The sequence below is a fragment of the Microcaecilia unicolor genome, chromosome 2 (assembly GCF_901765095.1).
Source record: "Microcaecilia unicolor chromosome 2, aMicUni1.1, whole genome shotgun sequence".
In the NCBI taxonomy this organism is placed as follows: Eukaryota; Metazoa; Chordata; class Amphibia; order Gymnophiona; family Siphonopidae; genus Microcaecilia; species Microcaecilia unicolor.
This window is the reverse complement of record NC_044032.1, coordinates 269,380,016-269,399,365: the sequence shown is the minus strand read 5'-3', so window position 1 is coordinate 269,399,365 and position 19,350 is coordinate 269,380,016. Positions and strand designations below refer to the sequence as shown.

General features: G+C 44.3%; 1 protein-coding gene across 6 annotated transcripts in view; it reads left to right on the top strand.

Moving 5' to 3' along the window:
• Window positions 1–17,472, top strand: part of ELAVL2 (ELAV like RNA binding protein 2) — a 520,063-nt gene extending 502,591 nt beyond the window's left edge. For 4 of the 6 annotated variants that reach the window (XM_030194168.1, XM_030194166.1, XM_030194162.1 and 1 more), the window contains 2 exons: window positions 15,911–15,949; window positions 17,031–17,472. In XM_030194168.1, coding sequence (XP_030050028.1) covers window positions 15,911–15,949; window positions 17,031–17,361 — 370 coding nt within the window. In that variant the 3' untranslated portion in view covers window positions 17,362–17,472. The remainder of the gene's footprint in view (window positions 1–15,910; window positions 15,950–17,030) is intronic. The other 2 variants (XM_030194167.1, XM_030194165.1) reach the window with 1 other exon arrangement.
• The last annotated feature ends 1,878 nt before the right edge of the window (window positions 17,473–19,350 follow it).

The following is a 19,350-nucleotide window of genomic DNA, read 5'->3' as shown; positions in this document are numbered from 1 at the left end:
AAGTGGATATAAAATTGAGGCAGAAAGTACGGAGCGGACAGACCAGAGACTACGAAGAGCAAAAAAGGATGCATGAAGAACATGTTCCCCTTCCTTACTTCCCTTCCATCCAGGTGCAGCATGTTTCCTGTCTTCACCCTTCTATGTGCAGCATGTCTCCCTTCCCTTCCATGTGCAGCTTTTCCCCTCTCCTTTCAATTCCTTTCACGCAAGTGCAGCTTCTCCCCTCCCCCTGTGGGTCTGGCAACCCTCTCCTCCCTTCCTATGGGCTCTATAGACTTAGAGTTCACAGGCATTGCCAGCAGTAATTACAACAGACTCCAGAGGCTCCAAGGTTTTCCTTCTGCTGCATGTTTCCCATGTGGCAACAGGAAGTTGTGACAGAGGACCCCTGGGCTGACCGGAGAGTGCCTGTGGTAATCACTGCCCGGCCGGCAGACTCTGTTTGTAGGGCCCGGAGGGAGGGAAGAAAGATGTACAGCTTTGGCACTAACTTTCATTGAGGGTGCAAAGGGGGAGCAACTAAGATTTTTGGGGAGGTATTTGCCCCTTGCCTCCCCCTCTTCCTGTAGCGATGCCTATAAGTTTCACAAGAAGCTCCAAATCTGGGTAATACCATGAGTTGGTTCAGGTTCAGTGTCTAAATTTTGCTAGTTTGGTTTATCCCTCACCTTCACCCCATGATCCAGCATGTTTCCCTCTCTTTCGTCCCTCCCCTTTTCCAGTATCTCACCTTCTCCTCCACCTGTACCCTAGGTCCAGTATCTCTCCCTATTCTTTCCCCCTCCCCCCCCCCCCCCCCCCCCCCCCCCACTGTCTAGCATGTCTGTCTCTTGCTGTCCTCCGCCTGGATCAAGTAAACAGTTCCCCCTGCACATCCCCCCCCCCCCTTCCTCCCCGTGTACCTTTCAACACAGTTTTCCTCTTTGGACCGCTAACAGTGGCAGCATTTCACATTCAGCTGTAAGCGTCGTCCCCAGAGTCCTCCTGTGGAAACTGGAAGTTAACATCAAAGGTGACAGGGCACGGCAGAGAGGACTCTGGGTCGAAGCTCGCAGCTGAATGTGAAATGCTGCCACTGTTAGTGCTCCAAAGAGGAAAAGCGCTTTGAAAGGTACAAGGGGGGGGGGGGTGGGGGGGGAAGAGAGATGAAACCAGGTCAGGACAGAGGCTTTCTCATGGGGAGCCTTTAAAACAAGGTGCCTGTACACTGTACCAGCACAAAAAAACCCTGATTTTAATACTAAAGTAAAAGTACAATGAAAAACACATTAAAATATTTACTTATGTGAAAGTAAAAATGTTACCTAATATACTTTTTGAGTAAAAAGTAAAAGTACCACAACTACAGTGAATTAAACTATTAACGTTTTTATCCCAATAACTTTACTGCTATACAATTAATGCATGTTACTTAAATTGTTGAAAATGACTGCCACTCGTGTGTTTGTGAATCATTAATCCAGCACAGCTAAAAAGATGATCAACAACTGCACTAGCAAAAGTGGATTGTTCTGTCTGATAAAAAAGAAATTCCTTCAGATCAGGCCAGACTGCAACATTACTGATGTCTTCTGACTTGGTCTGCATTTATTAATCAAGGAAATCTCTATCTGAAACATTTGACTTCCGTAATACAAAGAATATCATCATTGTCATTATCTGTATTAGAAGTAGTACTGTCTAATTCATCACTTGCATCGTCATCTTTATCTTCGTTATTATTGTCATGCTATCCAATTACAAAGAAAGCTTTTACAAATTGGAATAATAGTCCTAACAATTTTTCATTTGAATGCAAACTGAACATCTTTGAGAACAGATGCAAGAATGTCAAATGTGTGGGAACCCTTTAGTTTTAATGCCAGACAAGCAGACTTCTTCTCTAAAGACTCTGTCAATCCAGTGGATGGGCACCCCAATGTAAAATTTTCCATGAGATGACCTGTAGTCTGTTGTGATAGAGGCATATGTTCACCAAGAATTGCTACCAGCTTGATCTCTGCTTCAAGGTGACCCAACTCATCACTGTTCAGTTTGGCTGGAGACCAGTAACCAGTTCAAAAGCCATAGGCAATTCAACTGTTCTTATAGGCTATATTCACCGAACAACATTTTGAGATGAGTTGATCCTCTGTTTGCGTGATGAGGTTTGCAATAGCAAAATCTTATTCCTGGCTTTGTTGTTCCATTTGATTTGCTGTTGTTTACATCATTCCTGGTTTTTACTTTTTCCTTTTAACTGTAAGCATCAGATGTAACTGATCAAAAGTAGTAAAAATTGGCAAAATTACTACAATAAAAGTAACAAATGTTATCCTGTACTTAAGTAAAAGTAACTTAGTATAGTAACTAGTTACATTTACTTACTATACAACACTGCTTCCAACCTTGTTTCTCAGGTAGTTCAATAATGTTTCTATAAACTGAGGCTGATCTATTTGGTTCAGCGCTACATATTCTGGTCCACTCTTTATGATTTCTACTCTAGATTACTGTAACTGCCTTCTCTGTGGTATTAGGGGTAAAGATATTCACAGACTCCAGTTGGTTCACAATATGGCTGCGCGACTGGTGACAGGTTCAGAAAGGTTTAACCATGCCACCTCTCTTTGTACATGTAATGTTCTTTTCTTCAGTGTCTCGTTTATTATTCTGGGGGCCATCTCTTATCTTGCTAGGATCCTGATTCCCTTTTCCTCTTACAGCCTTGAGGTCTTTCCAGCTCAATCAATTAGTGATCCCATCTTTCATGCGAGGTTTGCTTCAGACACCACCACCCCCTCTCCCCCCTCCCACAAAAAAAAATCAAATGTCTTGACTGTCATAGTCCTCAGTCATCCTCACCCAGCTGATGGAAGCTCTTTTTGAGCTGCTTGATTCCTGTCATCTGAACTACTTAACCTTGGAAAGTCTTTTTTGATGGCGGTTACTTTAGTTTGCAGGATTAGTGAGCTTCAGGCCCTGGTAGTGGCTCCGACTGACAGAAAGTTTCATTATAACAGACTAGTTCTCCACAAACATCCTAAATTCCTTCTGTAAGGCAGTGCATGAGAGAGAGAGAGATGCTGCTTCCGTTCTTTGCAGATTATCTCATGCATATTCATTATGGATAGCCTGAAAACCTGGCTGGCTGGGTGTGTCCTGAGGACTAGGTTGAGAACCACTGCCCTGTTAAAAAATTTTTTGCATATTGTGTTGACATTTACTTTGTATTTGGGTATTTTTACTGCTGTAATTGTCTACTGCTTATGTATTCTTGCTGTACATCACTTGAGTGAATTCCTTTTAAAAGGTCATAAATAAATGCTAATAAATAGTGATGTGATCACATCACTTCTGCAGAACTTGTAGTTTAGAATCCAGCTCCATCCTCCTAGGCCCATTCATTTCTGTTCCAGGCTGCACTTTCACAACAGCTATTTTTATGGTTCTGGTTGGCCTTGCTGTTGCAAGTCCCTATTGAACATTTGTTTTTTTGGTGAGCCTGGTACCTAGGGATTCCTATATGTTGGTATGTATGCCCTGTTTGTCCTCGAAGAAAGCAAAGTTTTATTTACTTGTAGTTATGCAAAATATGGCATACATTAATTTATGGTCTAACATGATTCAGTAAAAGAATACTATCTGAAACTGCATTGGTTATCAGTCAAAGAACACACTAAATTTTAAAGTTTGCACAATATTTAAGATCTTGTCAGGAGCAACTCCTTGGTATATGATGGGCTTAGTAACTTTCCTAGATCTCAGACGCCAAATCAATACCTTTTACAATCTCCTAGTGTTACTGCTTTGAAATTGATTAGACATTTCTCCACATCGCTTTCTTACCAGATGGCCTCTCTTTTTGGAATTCACTTACGATGCTTTTTACATTATACATTGTTTAGAAAGAATTTGAAAATGTTTGGTTTCCACAAATCATGCCTTAATGGTTGTATTCTCTGGATTTATGTTAACTTAAAACATAAGCGTTGTTGTACTGGGACAGACCAAAGGTCCATCAAGCCAAGCATCCTGTTTTCAACAGTGACCAATCTGTCACATGTACCTGTCAAAATCACAAAACAGTACAATTACATTTTTTCTCTGAGGACAAGCAGGCTGCTTGTTCTCACGACTGGGTTGACGTCCACGGCAGCCCTCACCAACCGGAAGAAACTTCGCGGGCGGTCCCGCACGCAGGGCACGCCCACCGCGCATGTGCGACCGTCTTCCCGTGCGCAACCATTCCCGCTCAGTTTTTTTCCATTCTGCGCTGGAGAGAGATGTGTTCCCGTCTCTCTCTTAGTCAGCCCCAGAAACCGGATTGCGGCCTAGCCCACGGTTTTTTTTCTTGTTCGGTATGCGTTCGCATTTATTTTCTTTCAAAAAAAACCGAAAAAGTTTTCCTCATTGTTCTTAGTCGCGAGGGCACGTCGTCGCGGCCTTGTGGCCGCGCGGTCGTTTCTTTTTTCGGGTGTGCTTTTCACCGCCACCATCGATGATTTTGACTTCGCCGACGCAATTTTTCCGTCGATGTCCTCGAAGGTCCCGAGCGGAGTCAAGAAGTGTGGTCGGTGTGGCCAGCAGGTCTCGCAGACCGATACTCACGCTTGGTGCCTCCAGTGCCTCTGCCCAGAGCATAATTCCAAGAGGTGCACCTTGTGTCTCGGCTTAAGGAAGCGGACGCAGGTGGCGAGGCAAGTTCTACGGGACTGTCTTTTTGGAACTTGCGCCGGCCCTTCGACGTTGACCTTGACGGCATCGGTGTCAACGGCCGGGTCTTCGGTGCCGGTACCGATGTCGACGGCGTCGGCGCCGACTATGGCATCGACCCCAGGAGTACAGGTACCTTTGGCCCACCGGCCTGCGGCCGCACGGGCAGTCTGCCCCGGCCAATCCTGCTGCTCAGGGCCATCGGGACTGAACCCTGTCGGATCTGATACCTCGAGGCCGGGGGGACCCCACCTCCTCCTCGTCTCTTCCGCGGAGCGCCGATAACGGACATCACAAGAAAGCCAAGAAGCACAGTCATCGGTCGCCCACGGCGCACAGGACTGGCAGCTCCGGGACATCGAGGGACGACTCGACACCCAGGAAGCGGCAGTGCCGGGAGGAGCGTTCCCCCTCGGTCGAAGAGGTGTCGCGTGAGTTCGCAGGTATCTTGGTACCGTCTCCTGGACCCGAGCAGCTTCCGGCACCAGCACCCACACAGGCCCCTCTGCCTTTCCCGACAGCGGGCCTTGACGAGTGCCTCCAAGCCATCCTTCCCGGGATCCTGGAAGGGCTGATGCGCCAGGCTCTGCCGGCACCGGGGGTGCTTGCGCCCTGGCGCCGTTGACGGAGGCACCAGTGGGCTCTGGCCTGATGCTGAGGCCTCCGACGCCGCTTGTGGCACCGGTGTCGACCGCCACGCAGGTGGAGTCCCCATCGATGGAGGGAGCTTCGTCCCCGCCGGCGCGGGAGTCCACCACTCGATGCTATCATCGAGGACGTGGTTTCTCGCAGTCGAGACAGGCCCGGTTGAGGTCTGAGCTGAGAGAGCTCATGTCCGACACCGAGGAGGAGGCCTCGTGGGGGGAGGAGGAGGACTCCAGATATTTTTCCTTAGAGGAGTCTGTGGGCCTTCCCTCCGACCCCACTCCTTTACCGGAGAGGAAGCTCTCGCCTCCTGAGAGCCTCTCCTTTGCCTCTTTTGTCAGGGATATGTCCACCTTTCCCGTGGTTACTGTGGATGAGCCGAGGGCGGAGATGCTCGAAGTCCTCGACTATCCATCACCACCTAGTGTGTCTTCCACGGTGCCGTTGCACAATGTCCTTAAGGAGACACTGCTTTGGAACTGCTTGAAGCCACTGTCTAATCCCACCATCCCCAAGAAAGCGGAGTCCCAATACAGGATCCACTCAGACCCAGAGTTAATGCGGCCTCAATTGCCTCATGACTCGGTGCTTGTGGACTCAGCTCTCAAGAGGGCACAGAGTTCGAGAGATACCGCCTCGGCGCCCCCGGGCGGGAGTCTCGCACTCTGGACTCGTTTGGGAGGAAGGCCTACCAATCTTCCATGCTCGTGTCCCGCATCCAATCATACCAGCTCTACACGAGCATCCACATGCGGAACAATGTGCGGCAACTGGCGGACCTGGTCAACAAGCTCCCTCCGGAGCAGTCCAGGCCTTTTCAGGAGGTGGTCAGGCAGCTGAAGGTGTGCAGAAAGTTCCTGTCCACCTGTGATGTGGCATCTCGTGCTGTGGCCCAAGGTATAGTGATGCACAGACTGTCCTGGCTGCGTGCCTCTGACCTGGATAACTGCACCCAGCAGCGGCTGGCTGGTGTCCCTTGCCGGGGGGATAACATTTTCGGCGAGAAGGTCGAACAGTTGGTGGACCAACTACACCAGCGGGAAACATCATGAACACCTGGGCAGATGCTTTTCGCTTGAAACTAAATGCAGAAAAAACTCAATGCCTGATACTCACTTCCCAGTACAATACGAATGAATTCACCGCTTTAAACACACCAAAACTAAACCTTCCAATCTCAGAAACGTTAAAAATCCTTGGAGTCACTATCGACCGCCACCTAGCATTCGAAACTCATGCAAACAACACAACCAAAAAGATGTTCTACTGCATGTGGAAACTGAAAAGAATAAGACAATTCTTCCCAAGATCCATCTTTCGCAGCCTAGTGCAATCCCTCGTTCTCAGCCATCTGGATTACTGCAACTCACTATACGCAGGTTGCAAAGAACAAATACTGAGAACTCCAAACAGCCCAGAGTACAGCAGCCAGACTCATCTTCGGAAAACCAAAATATGAAAGTGCAAAACCCTTACGGGAGAAGCTACACTGGCTCCCACTCAAGGAACGCATTACTTTTAAAGTATGCACATTAGTCCACAAAATCATTCACGGTGAAGCCCCAGCCTACATGTCTGATTTAATAGACTTACCACCAAGAAACGCCAAAAGATCATCCCGAACTTTCCTCAACCTCCACTTCCCTAATTGCAAGGGCTTGAAATACAAGACACTGCACGCGTCAACCTTTTCCTACATGAGCACGCAGTTCTGGAATTCACTGCCGCGCAACCTGAAAACGATCTACGAGCAAACCACCTTCCGCAAACTACTGAAGACCCATCTTTTTGAGAAAATTTATGGAAAGAACCAAAACACATAAAGCCGCACTCACTGTTCAATAATGCACCATTACAGCCACTCTGAATCCCCATCCCCCTAACCTCACCTTCTCATCTCCCGTAATCTCACCACACTCATACCTTACTCACAGAAAATGTATACCAAATGCTTTTCTGTTATTATATACTGCCCCTTTTAGTTTCCCGCTGGTTCCTTCCAATGTATCGCCCCTTTTAATTTCCCGTTCTTTCCTTTCCAATGTCTCAATGATCTTTTCCATTGTTATATTCCTTAATGATACTAGACTTTGTCTCGCATAACACCTCATAATGTAATCCATAACTGAGTTGTAACAAACTGTACTTCCAGCTTTCATAACGTATTGTAAGCCACACTGAACCCGCAAAAAGGTGGGAAAATGTGGGATACAAATGCAATAAATAAATAACCGCTCTCGACAAGCTCTCCCACCGGGCGCCTTCAGCATCCACCTCTGCAGGTGGACGTTTTTCCGGCCCAGCAGGCTGCACCCTACGCCTACAGCAAGCGTAGGTACACCCAGCCAGCCCAACGGCCTCCTCAGGGACAGTCCCAGCGCGCTCGTTCCCGTCAACAGCGTGCGCCTAAGCAGCCCCCTGCGCCTCCACAGCAAAAGCAGGGGACGGGCTTTTGACTGGATCCATGGGAACATAGCCGCCATCAAAGTATCCGTGCCGGACGACCTGCCGGTCGGGGGGAGGTTGAAAGTTTTTCACCAAAGGTGGCCCCTCATAACCTCCGACCAGTGGGTTCTCCAAATAGTGCGGTGCGGATACACCCTGAATTTGGTCTCCACTCCACCAAATTGCCCACCAGGAGCCCAGTCCTTCAGCTCCCATCACAAGCAGGTACTTGCAGAGGAACTCTCCACCCTTCTCAGCGCCAATGCGGTCGAGCCCGGGCAGGAAGGGCAGGGATTCTATTCCAGGTACTTCCTTGTGGAAAAGAAAACAGGGGGGATGCGCCCCATCCTAGACCTGAGAGGCCTGAACAAATATCTGGTCCGAGAAAAGTTCAGGATGCTTTCCTTGGGCACCCTTCTACCCATGATTCAGAAGGACGATTGGCTATGTTCCCTGGATTTAAAGGACGCTTACACTCACATCCCGATACTGCCAGCTCACAGACAGTATCTCCGATTCCGCCTGGGGACACGTCACTTTCAGTATTGTGTGCTGCCCTTTGGGCTCGCCTCTGCACCACAGGTGTTCACGAAGTGTCTTGTGGTGGTTGCGGCGTACCTACGCAAGCTGGGGGTCCACGTGTTCCCATATCTCGACGATTGGCTGGTGAAGAGCACCTCAGAGGCAGGAGCTCTTCGGTCCATGCAGTGTACTATTAAACTTCGGGTAATTTATCACAAACCCTAGCAGCTCCAGAAGTCCCATCTCCAGCCAGTCCAATCTCTGGAATTCATAGGAGCTCTACTGAATTCTGACGGCTCAGGCCTTTCTTCCCGAGGCGAGGGCTCAGAACCTCCTGTCCCTCGCTTCCCAGACCAGAGCGTCTCAGCAGATCACAGCTCGGCAGATGTTGAGACTCCTGGGCCATAGGGCCTCCACGGTCCATGTGACTCCCATGGCTCGTCTTCACATGAAATCTGCTCAATGGACTCTAGCTTCCCAGTGGTGCCAAGCCACTGGGATTCTAGAAGATGTCATCCGCCTGTCCGTCAGTTGCCGCAATTCGCTGCACTGGTGGACAATTCGGACCAATTTGATCCTGGGACGTCCATTCCAAATTCCGCAGCCCACGAAGGTGCTGACGGATGCATCTCACCTGGGGTGGGGAGCTCATGAACAAGATCTTCAGATCAACCTCATGGAGCTCCGAGCGGTCTGGAACGCACTGAAGGCCTTCAGGGATCGGCTGTCCTACCAAATCATCCAAATTCGGACAGACAATCAGGTTGCAATGTATTACATCAACAAGCAAGGGGGCACCTGATCTCGCCCCCTGTGTCAGGAAGCCATCAGGATGTGGCGTTGGGCCTGCCAGTTTGGCATGCGTCTCCAAGCCACATACCTGGCAGGCGTAAAAAAGTCTGGCCGACAGGTTGAGTAGAATCATGCAACCGCACGAGTGGTCGTTCCATTCCAGAGTGGTACGCAAGATCTTCCGAGAGTGGGGCACCCCCTCGGTGGACCTTTTCGCCTCTCAGACCAACCACAAGCTGCCTGTTCTGTTCCAGACTACAGGCACACGGCAGACTGGCGTTGGATGCCTTTCTCCTCCATTGGGGGAGTGGCCTCCTGTATACTTATCCTCCCATACCTTTGGTGGAGAAGACCTTGCTGAAGCTCAAGCAAGATCACGGCACCATGATTCTGATAGCGCCTTTTTAGCCCCGTCAGATCTGGTTCCCTCTACTTCTGGAGTTGTCCTCCGAAGAACCGTGGAGATTGGAGTGTTTTCCGACTCTCATTTCGCAGAACAACGGAGCGCTTCTGCACCCCAACCTTCAGTCTCTGGCTCTCACGGCCTGGATGTTGAGGGCGTGTAGATTTTGCTTCGTTGGGTCTGTCTGAGGGTGTCTCCCATGTCTTGCTTGCCTCTAGAAAGGATTCCACTAAGAAGAGTTACTTTTTCAAGTGGAGGAGGTTTGTCGTTTGGTGTGAGAGCAAGGCCCTAGAACATCGTTCTTGTCCTGCACAGAACCTGCTTGAATACCTTCTGCACTTATCAGAGTCTGGTCTCAAGACCAATTCAATAAGGAATCACCTTAGTGCGATTAGTGCTTACCATTATCGTGTAGAGGGTAAAGCCATCTCTGGAGAGCCTTTAGTCGTTCAATTCATGAGAGGCTTGCTTTTATCAAGGCCCCCTGTCAAGCCTCCTGGAGTGTCATGGGATCTCAACGTCGTCCTCACCCAGGTGATGAAGCCTCCTTTTGAGCCACTGAATTCTTGCCATCTGAAGTACTTGACCTGGAAGGTCATTTTCTTGGTGGCAGTTACTTCAGCTCGAAGAGTCAGTGAGCTTCAAGCCCTGGTTGCTCATGCTCCTTATACCGAATTTCATCATAACAGAGTAGTACTCCGCACTCACCCTAAGTTCTTGCCAAAGGTGATGTCGGAGTGCCATCTTAACCAGTCACTTGTCTTGCCAACATTCTTTCCCAGACCGCATACCCGCCCTGCTGAACATCAGTTGCACACATTGGACTGCAAGCGAGCGTTGGCCTTCTATCTGGAGCGGACACAGCCCCACAGACAGTCCGTCCAGTTGTGTTTTTCTTTCGACCCCAATAGGAAGGGGGTCGCTGTCGGGAAACGCACCATCTCCAATTGGCTAGCAGATTGCATTTCCTTCACTTACGCCCAGGCTGGGCTGGCTCTTGAGGGTCATGCCACAGCTCATAGTGTTAGAGCCATGGCAGCGTCGGTGGCCCTCTTGAAGTCAGCCACTATTGAAGAGATTTGCAAGGCTGCGACGTGGTCATCAGTCCACACATTCACATCATATTACTGCCTCCAGCAGGATACCTGACGCGACAGTCGGTTCGGGCAGTCGGTGCTGCAGAATCTGTTTGGGGTTTGAATTCAACTCCACCCTCCAGGACCCGATTTATTCTGTTCAGGCTGCACTCTGTTGTTCTTCGTAGGTCAATTTCTGTTATGCCCTCGCCGTTGCGAGGTTCAATTGACCTGGGTTCTTGTTTTGAGTGAGCCAGAGAGCTAGGGATACCCCAGTTGTGAGAACAAGCAGCCTGCTTGTCCTCGGAGAAAGCGAATGATACATACCTGTAGCAGGTGTTCTCCGAGGACAGCAGGCTGATTGTTCTCACCTACTCTCTCTCCTCCCCTTTGGAGTTGCGTTTTACTCATTCCTTTGCTTGTCATTCAACTGAGCGGGAACGGTCGCGCACGGGTGGGAAGACGGCCGTGCATGCGCGGTGGGTGTGCCCTGCGTATGGGACCGCCCGCGAAGTTTTTCTTCCGGTTGGTGGGGGCTGCCGTGGACGTCAACCCAGTCGTGAGAACAATCAGCCTGCTGTCCTCGGAGAACACCTGCTACAGGTATGTATCAGTCGCTATACTGCTTATTCTAAAATTAAGCAGTGGATTTTCTCCAAGTCCATGTTAATAATGTCTTATGGACTTTTCTTTTAGGAAGCTGTCCAACCCTTTTTTAAACCCTACTAAGCAAACTGTTTTACTACATTCTCTTGCAGTGAATTCCAGAGTTTGTTTATACGTTGAGTGAAGAAAAGTTTTCTCCGATGTAGTATTAAATTTACTACTTTGTAGCTTCATTGCATGTCCCCTAGTCCTAGTATTTTTGGAAAGAGAAACGAGCGATTCAATTTTACCCGTTCCACTCTGCTCGTTGTTTTATATATATATATATATATCTCTATCATACCTCCCTTCAGCTGTCTTTTCTCCAAGCTGAAGAGCCCTAGCCTCTTCAGCCTTTCCTCATAGGGAAGTCGCCCCATCCTTCTTATCATTTTCAGCGCCCTTCTCTGTACGTTTTCTAATTCCACTATATCTTTTTTGAGATGTGGTGAGTTTGTATTTGATATTGTAATTCCCCCAAAATGGATCTGGTTTTCTTAGTTTTGTATCCTGCCTTAAACTGATTGTTAATAGCATAACCTCCCTTAGGAGTTGAATTCTCTCTGCATTTTATCCAGCTGCAAGTCCTGCGTGATGTGGGTGGACGGGAAGGCACACACACTTGTGTGGTCGGGCTTGCCAAAAGCTTCTAGAGGATAGATGCTGACAGTGTCTGTACTGGGGCTTTGTGGATGAAATCACATATTAGAACAAATGTCCTCAGGAAAATGCCTGCTACAGATAAGAAACTTCACTTTATCCAGACATAAACCAAAATCCTCATGACTTATCATAAATTAATAGAATGGCTCTTAGGATTTATTTGTTTCAATAACTTATTTTCTCATACAAACCCTTGGTATTTGTAAATATCATGGCTAGGGCTCAAATGCTAGAGTAACCAAGCAAATCCTTTCCAACAAGAATTTTCTGTGGCAGCTTATTCCATAAAAATGAAATGAAGCAGGATAAAGTGCTGTTAGGGGTCCAAGGATAATGTCACCTGCTTTACAGAGGGGATCTAGAATATGCCAATCTGTCATGATGATAAACTGGGCCTAGTCTACTAAAGGCCTCAAGTTAAATATAAAGCTTTTAAAATGTTTGATAAATGGAATCCAGTTTAGGTGTCTCATAAGTGTTATTGCTAAAGCTGCAACTGGCCAGCAAGACTCTTGCAGGTGCTGCTGTAATATAAATGAAGGCATAACATATAAGCATTACAGAGAAGTCTAACCATTGGGTTTTATAGCCATGGTATGGTTGAGATTCTTTTCCCCAAGGAATATGTATGACCTCACCAGATATGAGACTTTTTAAAGTAGCCATGCTTGTTCATTATTGGAAGTTCTTAGTTTTCTCATCCTCTTTATATATATATATATATATATATATATATATATAACTCATGAACTCCCACCCTACTTATAATATGTATTTAAATCAATGTAAGCAGCCCTGAAAATTTAATCAGGATAATTTCAAAATCACTATTCTAGTTCACTAGGAAGCAAATTCAGTGCACTAAAACTTTCATAAGAGTGGGGCAAAGCTTAATGTGAGAGCTTGCTTGTTTTGAAGCTGCAGCAACTATGAAATGGGGGAGCTATCTTTGATTCAACAAGCAGCATATCTGTTACATGCAACTGATTTTTGGCCGTGATTCTAATGATCAACCTGCTGGTGAGATATGCAGCTCTGCATCATTAATCGTCCAAACTTCTGCTAAATAATGTTTTCACCATTTCCTTGGCTTGCAATCAGATCGTCCTTTACCATATTAGAATAATAGACCCAAATGATACCTATAAGGGACAGATTTACAAATACATGCGTCAAGCTTTAAATTTTCTGAACTAAAATTTTGAAATTAATTTTTCATGGCTGTAACATGTCCAAAATAGTCCCTGATTTGATTTTTTTTGTTGAAATTTTATTCAGCCTCTTTGCATACCAGAAAGTACAGTTGCTCACCCCTAGCAAGTATTTTCTATAAACAGGATTGATCAGTCATGCAAGTGCATCATGTCATCATTGGAGAGAACAGCTCTCAGAATTTGGAACTTTTGTAAAGTTCTGAGTACACGTGGCCCATTCTGTGTGCAGCAGGCTTCTCAGCTTAAGAAGTAATGTTAACTCTCAAGGTGGGAGGGACTGTGTGCTTGATCATTCCTATTAGTATGGAAACTCCTGTTAAAGTAGCAGTCATGCTTTTCCTGTCGGCAAGCAGGACTGAGTCGAGCACAGAAGTGGGGCTCTCTGAAACTAAGGATTGCTCTTCTTTTTCTGTATTGTCCATTTTTCAGGAGCATTCCACACACAAAACAGTGCAGGAGATGCAACATTAGAGACAGATTTACCAGTATGGCTTGACCAAATACACTGTCCTTGTTTACTCGTCCTAGTATGAGGTGAAGGTATGAAGTGAGGCTGAGTTGTCTTACATAAGCTACCATGACTGTCATGGAAGTTTGAATATTGCAGATATGAAGCATAACAATGGCAGTCTGTCCATTGGCAAAAAAAAACTTTGGTTTGCAGTGTCCACGACCACCTCGGTGACTGAAACGCTGTGTGCAGGATGCAATGCTGGTTTCTGGAAATTGGTGATAGTCTGAATTCCAAAGGAAGTGAATGGTTTCATCCTTGAAGGCTAGACCTAGGCTTTATAAGCAAATTGCCTGGAACTGTAATCAAAGAAGGGCGGGGAGTAGATCTCGTTTGTCGAGATGGGTAGCTGCCATGACAAGGGCCTTTGGTTAAAAGTAGAGGGGACCTGAAGAAATGCCCATTAAGTTGTTTTATAAATCTTAAGAGCAGTGGTTCTCAGTCTGTTGAGAAAAACTTGACACATCCATGTGTGGTACACTCAACACTACAACATTTGGCTGAATATAAAAGGCCTAGATATATTTCCTTTTTTGTTCCCTTTAACATTTCACTCTAGATTTCACCGTTCCTCTTCACTACTTGCCACCCTCCAGTCCTCAGTCCTCCCCTTCTCTTACCAACATACTAGAGTTCCATCTTACAATCAGTAATGCACAGTCAAGGTATTCCCTCTTGTCTTCCTCTCAGCCTTCTGTGCCATGTTTTTCAATCTCTAGAATATCCTCCATCCCACCTTATCTCTTCCATCTGTATCTCAGTTCCTTCCCTGTCACTCTTCCAGTCCCTATCCTCCAGCCTTTTCATCTCTTTTAACATTTATCTTCTCATACCTTCAAACACTATCTTCAGTCTGAGAAATTCCCCAACACTTACTACATTTCACACTATCTCTATTTCTTCCCCACCCACCTTTCTATATCCTGTTTCAAATACCTCAGCCCATTTAACATACATGTATACATATTCCCCACCAGTTGCCTTACCTAATCCTTGTGTCCCCGTTATTCCGGCTTTCCAAATCCCTACTTAATCTCAAACTGAGAGCCATTTTTTGTGGCACTTGCTGCTACTGGGTTCCCCTTCCTTTAGCAATATTACTGCACCAAACTCTTTCTCACTTACACCCTCTTTCCCCTTTCAGCATCCCTCACCCACTTTTCCCAATAGCAGTTGGCAGAAGGAGAGCAGGGGAGCTTTCTTGGAGTTGCTTCTCCTGTATAGCCATCAGCGCTCATAGCCACAGGAGAGGTAATACTACACCCCTATTTCTGGGCCAGGCTGGCAGCAGTGATTGTGCTCAGAGGAGAGAGCAGCATTTCCAGCCCAAACTGGTAGCAGTACAGGTAATTGCTGGTCAGGAAATCAGATCTTGAAACATATCCAGCTTGGGCTCACAGCAATAGTGATTATTGAATAGTGTGAAGCAGAAACTGAAAGCAGTTAATGGAAATTTCAAGTACCTGATTCCAATTTTGCGCCTTCCCCAGCTTGCGTGCACATGTGATTAAGGAAGACATGGGCTTCCTGACTTATTTTTGATGGGGAACCAGCTTTTTGGTGATGCACCCAGTGTATGCTGTCCTAGAGGAAATCTAGAGGCAGAACTGTGGATAGCCTTGTTCCAGATTTCATGAAGGAAAGAGTTACACACATCCATGCCCACTCACTTAACATATAGCAAAGAAAATTGGTTAAATGACTTGTGTGACAATAGCAATGCTTCTGTAGCCCTTAATGTTAAACTAGAACGTCCTGAATTTTTCCTGCACTTCAAGCGATGCCTTCAAAAATGACATGCTATAATGTGCATAAGGGTAAGTGAATGTCTGATCTTAAATTTTCATAAATGTGCATTATTTCAGCATTAAATATCTCTGCTTATTTTGAAGCCTTGATGCTTCCACTGCTTAAAATAATAGAACCTTTTTGTGTGGGAGAATTAGAAAATCATTTTTAGCCATTTTATGTTGTGGAAATGGCCATATCGATACTGTCAAGCTTGGGCAGGATGTGCCCTTCCCTTGAATGAAAATTCCAATACTACAGAAAGAGGGCGGTGGGTCATAATACGGTTAATCTCAGTGCCAGAGATTTTGACAAGAAAATAATTTTATTCTACATACTTTTTTTGTTGTTGATTGACAAAGGAATATTCTGTAGTCAGAATTAGTTTGAGAACAGAGCAAATTAAATATGCTTATGAAAGATAGTAAAAGTACATCAAGCTTGTTAGTGGAAACTAAAAAGAATAAACATCAAGACTGAACAGTTTGTTTAAATGTATGTTTTGCAGGTTGGACAATCTGCTCAATATGGCTTATGGAGTAAAGAGGTAACTGTTTTGGAGTTATCATGCCTTTTCTAGCAAGACAGTACATGTAGTGTTTTTTTTTTTTAATCCACTAGCACACAGGATATGTAATCAGACATGACTTCCCTCCTCTTTTTCCACAGTATAGAAATGTAATTTTAGTTGTAGAGTTAATGAGGAGCTTTATGGAGTGCTTCCTGGCACGTTGAAGGCCCTTCATTGTGCTCATGAATTTGAGTTGGTTGCAGTTTTTTACGTTCTGCACTTCAAAAACAAATTGTTTAGTGCTTACTAATTTTCAGCTATTTTTGATAAAGGGGGGGGGGGGAGGTGTTGCTTAGAGCCAACAGTTGGATTTTAGTTCCACTTTTGCCACAGTTAGATTTTCTCACCTTAAAGTAGCTGTTAAAAAAAGGCAGCCTTTCAGATATTTAAAAACTAAAATCCTTTGACATTTTATCCAAGAAACAATGGAATCCTAAGTAGGATTGAGTAGTAAAACTGGTATAAAATCAGTTTATTGCTCTTCAGAGTTGCTTTTGCCACATGTTGTCATGTCGGATATTTACAGCATGCCTGTTAACTGATTTTGATGTATTTCACTAGCACACATCATTGTGTTTTCTCATTTATGCATTCTGGAATGGCTTGCACTGTGGGTATGTTGCTTGACTGCATGCAGAGGCTGGTTTCTCCATCATAGTTGTCCCACTCTGTGGAAGATTCTACTTGAACCTCTTTTCTTTAAAGATCCTCCCCCAAGCAGACCTTTAATGCTACCACCTCATCTGATATGCAGATAACGGAACGTTATCACCAGGCTATGAGAAGTCTCAAAATGCATTTGATTATGTATTTTGGGAGAAGGGGCAGGGAGGGGAGCGGTTGTATGCGGGCATGTTCTGTAGTTTTCTGGTGTTAAAACATCTGTCATCGTATACAGCTCCCATAATGTAGAGCTTGCTTCCTTCCTTTTGGAACATGCACAAGCCCTAATATCTCAACATTTTCTTTTCATTTAAGAATGTTCTTCACTGTTGTTTAGGATTGGTAGGGAGGAGGAGGCAACTGACACCATCTTCTTATTTTCATCTTTGCTTAGTAGGTTCTCCCCGATGACCATTGACGGGATGACCAGTTTGGCTGGAATCAATATCCCTGGACATGCAGGCACTGGGTGGTGCATATTTGTGTACAACCTGGCCCCTGATGCAGATGAAAGCATCCTTTGGCAAATGTTTGGACCCTTTGGAGCAGTGACAAATGTGAAGGTCATCCGTGACTTCAATACAAACAAGTGCAAAGGTTTTGGATTTGTGACTATGACGAACTACGATGAGGCTGCCATGGCGATTGCCAGCCTAAATGGATACCGCTTGGGGGACAGAGTCTTGCAAGTTTCCTTTAAAACAAACAAAACTCACAAAGCATAAAGAGCCATTCTGGGTTCATTTATATATTAAAAATAATAATAAAGGCAAGTTAAAGGGAAAAAAAAACAATAACTTTATACATTGGTAAAAGTCTTTGTAAGTCGAGTGAGATGAGGATAAAAAAAACTTGACATCCTAAGATATACATGAGTTTTTTATTGCTAGCTTTGAATTAAACTTCTTAAATACCTTTTATGTTTGAATATATGGACAAGAGATACAGGATTTTTACCTGTCATGTTGCATTCTAATACCTTCTTTGGAGAAGGTGGACCTTTTAAAAATGTTTCAGATAAGGGAAGGTTTTTTGGGAGGGAAGGGTTTTTGTTTTGTGGGTTTTTTTTTTATTTTTCTTTTTTGTTATTGACTGCCTTGAAACCTGTGAGTAAATATTTGAGGCTTTGTTAAAATTTAAGTTAATGTATATTTCCTCTTGATTTATTGTTAACTTTACATGATACATTGTTAACTTTACATGATACATTGTTTGAGAAGTGATAGTATTTAAGTTACACTTTTATTTATGCTTATGAATCGTATTTATTTTGTAATTTGAATTCGTTGGGTATGCTTTATTCCATCTGTATATCTGTAACAAAACAAAATTGTAAGTGTACTGGATAACTTTTCATAAAGCAGTACCTTGCCAAAGAGATAAGAGCCTCTTTGATGTGGGTTTAAAAAAGCCTCTATTTTTATAAAAAAGTAGAAAAAAAAGAAAAAAAATTTGGAGAAACTTTTTACTGGTCCTGGAACAAATATTTTGACTTGAAATACTTTGAGAACTCTTCATATGACAACTAGTGGGCTTTTAAATCTTACCAGGAGGTTCACAAATGGCTGAAGGAAATTTCAGAAAGTTTTGAGACATAGAAATACTTTCGAGATCTTTGTATTACAAAGTTGAATCAGTGGGTGGGGGAGTGGTAGGGGAGGGGGATAACTGGTCTCATCTGTGCAATCAGTGTGGAATGTCTGATCATCCTGGTTATGATGTGATGAGCAGCTCACTTTGGTTTATGGTTTTGAAACTATATATATATATATATATATATATATATATATATATATATATATATATATATATATATATATATATAAAATACTATAGTAAGAGCAGACGAGGAAAAAAAATTAAATTACCAAGAGATGGGGGAAAAATCTGTTCTTCCTAAAGAATTCCCTTCAGATAGAGCTCATGGTGTTTAGTGATGTACTTGCAATATTGTTTGAAGAATTTTTTGCCAGACAAGAAGTTGCACGTCAGTTTGCACTGTGGATCTGCCAAGCAGTATCAGAGTTGGATATTTTAAGGAGGTATTTTGAAAGTTACGTTCAAGGCTAACACCTGAGCTTTGTGTAGTGTAAATAAGACCTTGTGTTTATGAACCTTTCAGCTATAGTTTGTTTTTTTGCTTTGATTTGTTTGATTTAACATGCCAAGTGATGTTCAAACCTTGAGTGTTTTTGTATGAGTTTTTTTCTTTGTAAATGGCATTAACATTGTTACTTGAGGTCTGCTTATTTGTTGTCCTGAGGACTTGAATTTAGTGCATCAGATTTGTTGCTGATTTATTTTTTCTTTTCTTTTTTTTTTTTGTCTGTAGATAGTGTAGCTTCAGCTCTTTACAGTGATGCAGCATTTTTGTTTATGAATATGTTTGTGGTACAAAATGAGTATATCCATAGGTTTTTGAACAAATTTCCTTAGGTTTTTTTTTTTCTGGTTTAAAATAGAAAAATATTTAAAAAAAAACTGTATGCTATTGAAATTTAACTTTGTATGATGCTTAAATAACTATTGGGAGATAATAAAATAAGTCTTTACCATATATGGAGGAAATTAAAAAATATTTTCTGGTTAGCATCTTGCTTATTATAAACTTAAAAGAAAAAAAAATGGCCGGAGGCTTCATGCCTTCACCAGGATGCACTGGCAACTATTTAATTACGTCCTGCTTTTTTGTATTAAACGACAATGCTCATATG